The sequence below is a fragment of the Thunnus thynnus genome, chromosome 15 (genome assembly GCF_963924715.1).
Source record: "Thunnus thynnus chromosome 15, fThuThy2.1, whole genome shotgun sequence".
NCBI classification, from domain to species: Eukaryota; Metazoa; Chordata; class Actinopteri; order Scombriformes; family Scombridae; genus Thunnus; species Thunnus thynnus.
In genome coordinates, this window is record NC_089531.1 from 23,565,644 (window position 1) to 23,578,099 (window position 12,456).

At 42.3% G+C, this 12,456-nt stretch overlaps 1 protein-coding gene across 1 annotated transcript; it reads left to right on the plus strand.

The window, feature by feature from the left end:
* Positions 1–10,138, plus strand: nsun2 (NOP2/Sun RNA methyltransferase 2). The gene is made up of 19 exons (XM_067611466.1): positions 1–216; positions 845–1,002; positions 1,455–1,559; positions 1,670–1,775; positions 1,903–1,974; positions 2,137–2,221; positions 2,376–2,568; positions 3,119–3,193; positions 3,369–3,499; positions 4,353–4,426; positions 4,591–4,721; positions 5,422–5,518; positions 5,679–5,881; positions 6,264–6,356; positions 6,461–6,596; positions 7,636–7,716; positions 8,717–8,855; positions 9,304–9,343; positions 9,447–10,138. Exons 1-19 carry the CDS (start codon positions 151–153, stop codon positions 9,751–9,753), a joined length of 2,292 nt encoding a protein of 763 aa, XP_067467567.1. The 5' UTR covers positions 1–150; the 3' UTR covers positions 9,754–10,138.
* Positions 10,139–12,456: the final 2,318 nt, after the last annotated feature.

Genomic DNA, 12,456 nt, shown 5'->3' on the forward strand with positions numbered 1-12,456 from the left:
GCCGGAAAGGTCCTGACTCACGTGCGTCAGAGGCAACACGTTTAACGCACAGTAGATTCACATTTTATCCGAGTTGAGAGATACTTTTCTTTGCATCCTGTCACCACGTCGTTCCGCAGACTTTTCTCCAGAATCGTCTGTTATTCCGACATGGGGAAGAGAAGCAGGCAGCGGCAGAAGAACCAGCCTGCTGGCAGAGACAACAGAGACAACGCTGTAAGATTCACACTGCTGCTGCAACTCCTGCTAATGTTAGGAGCTCAATTAGGCCATATAACACCTTTTATTTAACGGAACTACACGAGAAGGGAACTGAGAGTACTACAGTGGCTTTTAGCTTTATTAAACTTGTGCAGCCACGCAGCTACGACACGACTGAACAGCTGCAACATCACGAAGCTTTGCTGTTAGCTTCCGTTAAATCAGCTCATTTCAAAGCCATGTGTGGCCACCTGTCACCTTAAACTTTACGTGGCTCTTTGTTGTGTGGAGAGACTGTGAGGCTTCACCAGACTTCGCTCAAAATTGTGATAATTTAATGTGTCCATGCGTATGTGTAGTCAAGTTTAATCAAAACAAAGTGGCGAGCAATAGCAAGCAGGGTCATTAAAAAGTAGGAAACTTTATTGAAATATGCAAGGTATGATGAAAATGACCATTAGACCATGCCAACAGATCTTATGACATGTTTTGCAAGTCAGTTACATTCTCCCATAAGACAAAACATTAAATTTAAGGATTTTTGAACATTAAACATAGACATTTAGTAGGTGCTTTTCCAGTAAAGTTTGTAAAGGCAGTTATCAATGACCCACACTGATATCCATGCATCCATGTGTTTCAGGGCTGGGGAGCTGGCTATGCTGACATTGTCAAGGAGAATAAGCTGTTTGAGCACTACTACAAGGAACAGGGCTTGGTGCCTGATGGAGAGTTCGAACAGTTCATGGATGCGATGAGGGAACCGCTGCCAGCAACCATCCGCATCACTGGATACAAGAGGTGAGATGGACAGATTTATGACCCCGGTTCATACTCTTTGTCTCGTTCGTGCCAAGTGTCATGCTCTACACGATGCAAGATACTGTAAAATGAATGTGCCTTTTCCTTGACAAGTGTATGCACACATAAGACTTTTCTGAATCATTAGGAACACTTGTAAATTCACCAAGAGACCTAAGATACTGCTCAAATTTTCAAATCTTAGAAGTCATACTCTTTTATCTGTTGCACATTTCTCACCTTTGAATTCCTGTTTTTCAGGACATGAAATATATTGTTTTGCACACCTGCTGTCTCTTGATCTAAGCTCCCGTGTTTGGGCTTTTAAGGAAGACAGTGGTTTGAATTACTGGATTGTTAATGTTGGATCACTGCTGCCTGATGCTACCAAATATTTAAAGGTACCTCAGTTACCACATGTTCAGTTTCTCTTCCTCTCCGACTTATTCCAGTCACGCCAAGGAGATCCTCCACTGTCTGAAGGAAAAATACTTTAAGGATATTCAGGAGCTGGAAATTGATGGCCAGAAGTTTGAGGCTCCACAGCCTCTCAGCTGGTAATACCTCACATCGTTTATCCAAAAATTACATAACACACATACATGTAGTCACTTCGCACAGGAAACACAGATTAAAGAAAAACTCACACTGTACCTGTCTTGCCCAGGTATCCTGATGAACAGGCCTGGCACACCAACATGAGCAGAAAGATCATTAGGAAGTCTCCCCTGCTGGAGAAGTTCCACCAGTTTCTGGTCAGCGAGACTGAGTCGGTGAGTCAGACCAAACAGAAAATCAATCAGAAATTTCTGTCACTCTGACAGGAATAAGGAAAACAAAATGTCAGAAGTTGCCAGAGAAATACAGACATGAGTTTTATGTTTGCGTTTGTCCTTGCAGGGTAACATCAGCCGACAGGAAGCTGTCAGTATGATCCCTCCTCTCCTCCTGAAGATTGAGCCCCATCACAAGGTAAAAGGAGTGCTGTCTTTGAATGTTAAATCTGTCAGTACTCATTATTTTCTTCCTCTTCTCACTGGGAAACACACATTCCCCGTGGCTTGACAACAGTTGTGTTTAAAATAAATAAAAATAAAAATTTGAAGCGTTGGTCATGCATGTGTTTTTGTTCAGATCCTGGACATGTGTGCAGCTCCCGGGTCAAAGACGGCCCAGCTGATTGAGATGCTCCATGCTGACATGGAAGTGCCATTTCCAGGTAAGAAATGCACTTTAAAAACTGTGAAAGCTGTTTATAATAATTGATTTCTTTTTATTTTAATTAGAACAAGAGGAAATTAACAGCAGTCCCTGCTACTGCAGTGCCACTGCATTAAGAGTATTTAAATCTGACCCAGTCCTTCACCTTTCAGAGGGCTTTGTCATTGCCAATGATGTGGACAACAAGCGCTGCTACCTGCTGGTGCACCAGGCCAAGCGTCTCAACAGCCCCTGCATCATGGTGATCAACCACGACGCCTCCTGCATCCCCTCGCTGCAGGTCCAATCAGACGGCAAGAAGGACATCCTCTTCTACGACCGCATCCTGTGTGACGTGCCCTGCAGGTCAGCAGACGGCTGCAGCACATTGCGTCATATATCTGGCTTGTGTCTGCGTCACTGATGGGTGTTATTTCAGTCGGGTTAGGGTTTAGAAGTCTGAGGAGGGAGTGGATAACGCAGGGTATCTACAAAAGGGCTGTTAATACTAATATTTACTTCTTGATGTTTCAGTACTTGATTAGCGGTAAAACATTACGCTCGTGTAAATGCCTTCTTCACTTGAAGTCTAGCTTCATTTTGTGGCCAAAACAGACCTGCCTTAGTTTGCAGTGCTGGCTGAGTTCGGCCAGCTGTAGTGCTGAAGCCAGGGGTCCCTGCCAAACACAACAGAGGGAGAGGGAGGGGAGGAAAAGCAGTAATGAAGACAGAGCAAGGCAGGCAGGCAGCAGTGATGTGAGCAGTGAGCTATAGCCCAGCGTTTAGACAGTTTGTGCTTCGCAGACATTTTTGCCCTGTGAGAAGTGTCGGGGTTCTCTGGTGGTTTCAGCACCTCGGGCCAAACCGATGATGTGTCTGACTGCCGCTGCTGCTCTCTGCTTCTGTGTTCACACAGCGGGGACGGCACCATGAGGAAGAACATAGACGTGTGGAAGAAATGGACGACCAGCAACAGCCTGCACCTCCACGGGTGAGCAGAGAGAACGCCTGCATGAGCGTGTGCTCATAGTTGCGTGACAACATAGGAATTCATGCACTCGTGTGATAGATCAAATTGACTAAATGGCAAGGGAATGGAGTGTGTTCTTTTGGTGCTAATTAAAAAGAGTTGGCAGTATTACAGAGCATGTATGTGTGTTCGCCAGACTCCAGCTGCGTATCGCAGTGCGCGGTGTTGAACAGCTGGCTGTGGGAGGGAGGATGGTCTACTCCACCTGTTCACTCAACCCTATAGAGGACGAAGCTGTCATAGCAGCACTGCTGGAGAAGAGCGAAGGTAACAAACACTCACAGGCGTATACGACTTAAGCAATATGCACTTTTTTTGTTTTTTCTCCCAAATCGAACTTCAATTGCAGTTTTGTTTCATGCAGTTATTTTATTTCCTTTTACTAAAATGTTTCTTCATGAATAGTATATTGATTGACATTAGGTGGCCTGCTTGATTTTTCATTTGGACCTTTTTTGCTTTTGGCTCTTAACTTGCGGTCACTATCAGCACATACAGTAAGAACAAGTCAAATGTCTCAGCCGTGACTGAATCTCATAGCCTACTATAAACTTCTCAAAGTTGGGAAAACAGATGCACATTTATGAGAAAATCACGTGACCTGACAGCAGCACATCCACTGCAGATATCAGATTAAAAAGGCCATCTTTGACACAAAGTTACAAGCTTACAACTAGTCACTCAATCACTAAACCAGCTGATATTTTGATTTGTTAGTCTGGAAGCTGATTTCTGATTTTAAAAAAACATTTCACCCAACTGTTGGATAAAATATATATTTTATTAATAACATTATTTTGAATAACTTGCTTGTTACATAATAATGAGCCCGTGTCTTGGAAAACTGGACTGATGTTTATATCTGCTGGTATGAAGACAGGCATTCCCTAAAACAAGTGTAAAAACAAAAATTTTGTTTTTATCATTCTAACCACTGGTCACGTTTGCTAAGACACACTGTGACGAGCAGCAGACCTGCACAAGCACGTCTTGATTCTTTAACTTAAAGACCGCCTTCACTTTTGACAGGCTGAGGATTTCACAATATATGAAGATTATATCTAAATATAGTCACTCATTTACTGCCAAGCTGTAATGTCTCTCTTATCCACATCGCCAGGAGCGTTGGAGCTGGCTGACAGCTCAGCTGATCTGCCAGGGCTGAAGTGGATGCCTGGGGTCACTTCCTGGAAGGTACTGGAACATTTAAAAAACATACCAACGACAACAAAGCATGAAGGAAAACAGCGTTAAAATCATGAAAACATTTCGACTCAGTCAGACTGAATTCTGTAGGTCTGTGGTCCTGACTGTATGTTAGTTGGTTGCATCAAGCACTTAAACAATTGTCTCCGTAGCTGATGACCAAGGACGGCCAGTGGTTCTCAGACTGGTCCGAGGTTCCGAGCAGTCGCCACACACAGATCCGCCCCACCATGTTCCCGCCAAAAGACCCAGAGAAGCTGGCTAGCATGCATCTGGAGAGATGGTAAGAACACAGACATACACAGTCAAAGTTTGTACTGTGATACAATGTGGAAGGCTGTGTTTAACCCCCAAACGAGCAAATTCTAAACTAAGACTATGAAGATGTCTTTCCAATGTGGAGATTTGTGGCTTTTTTTTTTTTCAAAGTCTTTGTCTCAAAGCATTTTGTTCTTAAGAATGCAGAAAAATAACACTTTGACCCTTTTCTCTGGTGATTGATGTCATATTCATTAGCTGAGTAATGTGCCTGATATTATTTTCTTGGCACAGCTTTGTGCATGCACATACACGCCGTCTGCAGGGACGCACGTACAAACTCACACCTGCACACTCACATAATGATGTCATTTGTACTCTGCAGCCTTTGCTTTAATGTTTAAAACTGACACAACCGCTGGCCAGCAGAGGGAGCTATTGTCACACATTGTCAAAGCTCAGTTTATTTAATGCTGGAAAAAAATCCTTGTTTATTTTCACAGTAGGTGGCACCATAAAATTCAGAGGCATGATTTGTATGTGTGTGTATGTGTGGTCCAGGTATTCCTTACATTGTGAGGGTGTAAATCTGTTTAGACAGTTGTTTTGTGGGGACCCGCCTTCCTTACGGGGACAAAAAGCAAGTCCCTTAACATAAACTGTTAATTTAAGCTAAGACTTGGTTTACAGTTAAGGTGTGTGTGTGTGTGTGTGTTTTATGTCAGCATGAGGATTCTGCCACATCACCAGAACACTGGAGGTTTCTTTGTGGCCGTGCTGGTGAAGAAAGCTCCGATGCCTTGGAACAAAAGATATCCCAAGGTACTTTCTCACAAACACACACTTAATGGATGATTAGACTGGTAGCCCCCCCACCCCACCCCACCACCACCACATCACTCACCTGTTCAGTTTTACTAACCACAGCTGGGACTTTGTCTCTTCACCCCCCCCCCCCCCCCCCCCTCCCTGCCATCCCCAGCTGAGGAAGGACGTCTCGTCCAGCTCGGCGGCCCAGACTGGATGCTCTCCGGCAGCCACAACCCAAGCAGACGCTCCCCGCCTCCCTGAGAGCGCCTCGGACGACGGGGAAGGGGGAGTCGCAGAGGGGAAAGTAGAAGAGGAGGCACCCAAAGGAGCTTCTTTGGCTCAAGAGACCAGTGCCAAACAAGAGGGAGTGTGTGGGTGAGTCACGTTGGTCTGCAGAGCTAATACACAAAGGAAAACTGAAGGCTCTTGAGTCATAAGAACTAATCAAATAACATTGCAAGGAAGGAGAGATTCTTCCTCTCTCTCCAGACCAACGAACCCATCACTGGTCCTGCAGATTTTTAGCTATTTCCTTCATTGATTTTTTTTTTTGTGGCAATCTTATGATCAATAATCAGTTCACCATTAAAAGCTCTTACAGAATACATGTTTTTCCTCCATGAAATCTTTATTAAAACTATTGACGTGGAATATTTTTGCAGGACAGCCAGAATAAATTCGGTATTTGGAAATTAAATAAACATAAGTAAATGATGGAATCATAAATTATTGTCTGTTTCCTTTGTGTGTTTTTCAGGCCTCCGCCCTTAAAGAAGATGAAGCTGTTTGGTTATAAAGAAGACCCCTTTGTGTTCCTGACAGAAGACGATCCTGTCTTCATCACCATACAGTCAGTATCTTTATGTGTATTAGACATGGGAATGATGATTGTTTTCAGCTTTGTGGTAGTTCTAAACAGGTCTCCTTGTTTTGTTTTTTTTTACTTTCATTTAGATCTTTCTATGATTTGTCCCCGAACTTCCCCAAGCTCAACGTTCTGACCAGAACCCACGAGGGCAAGAAGAGACACTTGTACATGGTGTCCAAAGAGCTGCGCAACGTGCTGCTCAATAACAGTGAGCGCATGAAGGTGTGTGTGTTTTCTTTTCCCAAAAGAATTGTATCACATCACAACCCAGCTTTGATGGTGATCGTAACACATTTCCTCGGATGGAAATCTGATGATCACTACAACAGATCAATAATCAGTTATTTCCAGACAAGGCATCTGGTATTGATCAATTCTATACAGCGTAATCAAACAAACTGGGTTATGATTATCATAGCAGAAACACACAGACTGGCCAGTTTTTGGAAATGGACATATTGGCTTTACATTGGCTACATCAGTTTGTTTTTCATTTGTGTGTGTGTGTGTGTGTGTGTGTGTGTGTGTGTGTGTGTGTGTGTGTGTGTGTGGCCATCAGAGGGAAGCAGCCTAACAGATGGGACCCTCTCCTATCCTAAATCCCTCTGGTCCTCCACCTTGTAGCACCTGCACAGGTGGTGCTGTGTGTGTGTGTGTGTGTGTGTGTGTTTTGTTTCTCAGTCTCTGTTCTCCTGATTGTGTTTGATGTTTTTACACTTTTTAGTCACTTTCTGTTGGCCTGAACCATACTGAATTGTGTGTTTACCCAAACACCTCTGTTAGTTCCGTACAATTATTGATTTCCTTGTCCTCATAATATCTTTTCACGAAGAAAATCTAGGAAATTGTGCTTTTTAATAGTTTAATATTAAGACTAATTAAGAGTTAATTTTTGCTTCACTTCTTATACAACATGCATATTTTTTCTATGCAAATCAGCAACAGTCACCAGCCACTCCTGCTGGGACACGAGAGACCAGCTGCACTTTGTTTACCCACAGCTTCATAATATCTCGTACAGTAGATGCCTTGAGCGAGGCAGTTTGCTGAACAGCAGTAATTATAAAAACATTTCCGTAATATTACAGACCACTAGCAACATAATTTGTCTTTTATTTTGATTTAAATTACCACCCTTGATTAAATTTTTCTGGGGAGATATTAATTAGCAATATTAAATTCAGAAGATGTTGGCATCATCGTATTTGCACACATTCATGGGTCATTCTGCTTTTTTTTTCTTTTTTTTTTTTTTCCTCAGGTCATTAACACAGGGGTGAAGGTGTGGTCTCGCAACAGTGATGGAGAGGAGTTTGGCTGTGCCTTCAGACTGGCTCAGGAGGTAACAAATACACACACACAGCACCCTGATCATCAGCCAGTCACACTAGTTACACATCCATACACAATTTAGTCTATCCTAAAACATCAGTCAGGTGCCCAAATGGACATTGCGTGTTTTTCTTGCTGTAATATTCCTCCCGTTCATACTGACCATTAAGAGATCCCTTCATGATGCACTTTCAATGTAAGTGATGTATGTTGAAGACAAAATCCTCAGCCCTCTTTCAGTGCAAAAATGTATTTAAAAGTTTGTTTGAAGCTAGTTTGAGGCTTCAGCTGTCCAAATAAGTCAAATCAATTCAATATCTCTTAAAATTAGTCTTTATAGTGCCAAATTCCATTTTTTTGTTACCATCCTTGTACGGAAGCTTCTAATAAACTGTGGATTTTGTCCCCCATCACTTACATTGTAAGTGCATTGTGAGGGGATCTTCTAATGGTCTGTTTGAACAGGAGGAATGATTACAGTGAGCAAAACCTGTTTGAATGTTCATTTGGGCTCCTGACTGTTGTTTTAAGACAGACTTAAAAAAAAAACTGTGAACCTGTCCTTTTTAAAATAAATTATTTTCTGTATATCCATCTATTTTTGTATCTTTATCATTTGAAATCTGTTACTGTGAAAATGTAACACTCACCATGAATTTTTTACACCAGCTGCACATTGTCACACAACGCTAAAAATCCTCTTTTTCTATGCTAATTAATTTCATGACATGAAGGGATGCATGAGGCTTATATTTCTGAGACTCTTAACACTCTACATATTCTTAGATTTGATAATAAATCATTGTAAAAATGGCTCCTCTGACGGTTAATACAAGAACTCAGTGCAAACACACAGACACGAACACAGCTGAATAACATGAGAGCCAGACGGAAGAGTTCACACTCTGACGAACCGATAATTGATTCATTTTATATGCACTGTGTAACCGTAAAGAATCTTAATTGTATTCGTCTGCAGATTGTCAACCACATCTCTCCTCTCCTATCAGGGTATCTACACTCTTCAGCCGTATATTCGCTCCAGGATGATCACAGTGAGTGTGGAGGACATCAAAGTGCTACTGACCCAGGAGAACCCCTTTCTCAGCAAGCTGGAGGACGACGCTCATGCTCAGGCCAAGAAAATGGGTACGCACTGCACTGCTTTTAAAATATGATTTAAAGATTTTAATTCCAAAATAGAAGATGTTTACTCAACTAGATGAGCACTTAATATTAATATTATTACATATTTAATACTACAAGTTTTGAAAGTGACAACGAGATGACAGAATTTGGGCGTCAGTCCCAGCCTAGATGTTAGAAAAGTGGATTAGGGACTGTAAGGTTCTCGGCTTGGTGGCTAAAAGTGAAAGAGGAAATTGAACTTCCTGCTGTTTTAGTTGACCTTGAGCAAGGCACTGACCTAACCTCACCAGAGCAGCTGAGCAGTTCCTGTAGTTACACAGGCTCATTTTAAGATATTCATGTAAGTAAGTGTTCAAATGGCAAACTGGATTAAAGCATCTGAAATGGGATTTGGAATATTTCCTTGTTTTAGTTATTAACAGTTAGTGATCTATTTATTTCTCCACAGTAATGGGCAGTATTGTGTTGAAGTACATTCCCAATCCAAAGTAAGTTGTTTTAAGTGTGTATACATATTTCATCATTGTATTTTGAAGTGATGTCCTGGTTTCTGGTCTCATCTGACTCCAACCGTCATCTCCTGTTTGTCAGTAACCCAGCAGAGCCGCAGTGTCCCATCCAGCTGTGTGGCTGGAGGGGAAAGACGTCCATCCGAGCCTTCGTCCCCCGCAACGAGAGGTTCCATTACCTGCGAATGCTGGGCGTGGAGGTCTTCAGAGACAAACAGGGCGTGGGGCAGAAACGAAGGGACGTAGATAAGGAAGGAAAGGAAGAGGTAGCGGACGGAGGGGAAGAAGGAGCGGTGGAAAATGAGGGAGAGCTGGACTTGGAGAACGGAGATGAAAACGGATCATCAGAACCAAAGACCGACGGAGATAAGCAAGGGACTAGCAGCTGAGAATGTAGAGGAGACAGGAAGGACTGACTGAAGATGTATTAAAGCTCTCGTGGTAGAGGAGGGTAAACACTTCTACGGGTTTCTCTGTTCACCACACTGCCACTGCAGGATTCCCTCCGAGAGATAGACTCCCTTGGGATTTTTTTCCCTCTTGGATCCCCCCCCGCCCCTCCTGCAGAAGTCAGCTATTTAGTTTAATGGCTTATTTTATTTTATGTATCTGTTTTTTTTTATGTTTTAACAAATTTATTCCACTGACCAAGTGGCAACAATTTTCTTTCAGTTGTGCATGTTTAGAGAGGTTTTTATTAACTGCCATCTCATTTTCTACACCTGTAATTAAAAAAGTATGGAGTTGATTAAAAGCGTGAAAGGTTAATAACTCTGTCACCAGTCAAATTATTTTATTTTAACAACATAATTTTGGGCCTGTTGAAGTAAATATTTGGGAAGGGATTGTTACAGACAGAATAAAACACAGCTATGAAGAATTAAATAGGTTCTTAAGGTGGTATGAACCTTTAAAACAGTGGTGAAGTGGGTGTCGTGTCACCTGGGGCTGTCTTAAGGCCAGGCCTGATAATGTTTCACCATTTAAAAAAAAAAAAACAAAGCAACATTTATATTAACTACATTTTCATGTTTTTAAGTGAAGAAAAATGTAATAAATAAATAGAATCACCCTGATTTAAAAACCCTGTTAAATATGCAGTTTTGTCCCAACAAAGACTTTTGATGACAGCTCAAAGCAAAATGCAAACTGTCCAGGCAGTCAGAAATAGTGACTGTCAGAGTGATGGAAAGCTTTGTCACTGAATGGATCTCACAGTGATGTATCTCAGTGCACAACACAGTCTGAGACGACCAAAAGAACTAAAGTCAGACTGTATGGTGAAAGCTACTTGTCTCATGGTTTTTCATGGATAGGGCAAGCTAGCTGTTATTCTTACCTTACCTCATATATATGTTATATGAAATATGACCTGTGTGGGGTGAACTGGTGGGAAGCGCATCTATGTGTGCCATGTTTAAAAAAACAAACAAACTATTAAGCAGTGGTTTAAAAAAAAAAAGTATGGGATGAGTGATACATTTCTTTCATTGACGATCAAAACATAAACACCATTACACTTTCCATGACAACAGCATATTTGCCGCATCTTGTCAGCAGTTGCCACGGCAGCTTCACTGCACTGGATGGACTGACATCTCTCCTCCTGTTTATTACCCAGTCCAGCTGCCATGACAACAGCTGTCATGACAACCAGCCCCCTCACCTCTCACTGGTGACGGGAGGGAACAGAGGACAGAGGGACCACAGAGAGCATCCTGCACTCCTCCGCTCTCCTCTCGTTTTCTTCTCCCAGCAGCTCCCTACTCACTTTCCTTCTATATCCTCTGCTGTCGTTCTGTCTCCTTCTTTTATTTATGTTTTTTTTTTTTTATTTGATCCATGACCTCTAAAGTGCACGGCAGTGTGTGTTACCATTCAGGAGAGCGGCTGTCATGTCAATTCCCTTGGCTGGGGACACGCCAGTGACAGCGTTGTTTGCAGCGGCAGAGGGGGGGACAAGTCGTGGGACATGAAGAGTCGATGTTTGAGTTGGATGCAAGGATCGAGTGGAAGAGTAAACCCAGTTGTACCCTGATTTATTTGCTTCACCCCCCTCCACCAACTGTTTTCAAGTAAAGCAAAGGGACATTTTGACTAAATTAGGGTGATTTTTGTAAAGCACTGCTTTTATTGCAGAGACAGATGGTAAAGCATTGAAAAGAAATATTGGACAACCTGGTGGAGGGAGGGGGAAGGGAGATTGGAAGATTTCTTTTTCTAAAATGTGAATAAGGTATTTCAGAATGAGGATAGAACCAAAGCAAAGGGGGAGCTGTTTGTGCTGTCGGTCAAGGATGAACGAGAAGAGAAAAAAAAACGCTCAATTCTTTTCGAGCTGAGTAGAGAATAGCACATGAAAATGGAAGGAGTTGAAAATGATAAAAGCCTTTGGAGGATGAGGAGAGACGAGTGGATGGAGAGGGAGAGAGAGGGTGGGGATGAATAAATTGAATTGGACAGATAGAGAAAGGTTTGGAGATGAGGCAAAAGTTGTTACTGAGTCATAGGCCTATATGTGTGTGTGTGTGTGTGTTTGAGTTAAGCCTGCATGTGAATATGTGTGTATACTTCAGCTAAGCCTGCCTTTGTTTGTGTGTGTGTGTGTGTGTTTTATGTCAGCACGAGGATTCTGCCACATCACCAGAACACTGGAGGTTTCTATGTGAATATGTGTGTATACTTCAGCTAAGCCTGCCTTTGTGTGCGTATGTGTGTGTGTGTGCTGGTTTGTCAATGTGAGTGATGCCTTCTGCCTTTTAGCTTCAATGTTTACTGCCAACCTACTAATACTAGTAATGACATCAATTCCGCACAGGGACACATACATTCACTTAATGTCGTCTTTCTCCTTCATCCTCTGCCACACCTCTCGTCTCTTCCTGTCTTTTACTTTCTGTTTAAATTTCCATCCAGTCCTTGTCTCTAACATTATTCACACCACTCACTTCCTCTTTCAATTTTGATTATCTTTTTCCCTGGTAGAGCTTTCTGAAAGCACTCACAGCCTTCAAAAGTTCAGATTCTAAAATGTTCTCAAACTGTCATCTCAATTTAAGTCTCTGCTTTTATGGCAACATTTTTCATTGGAG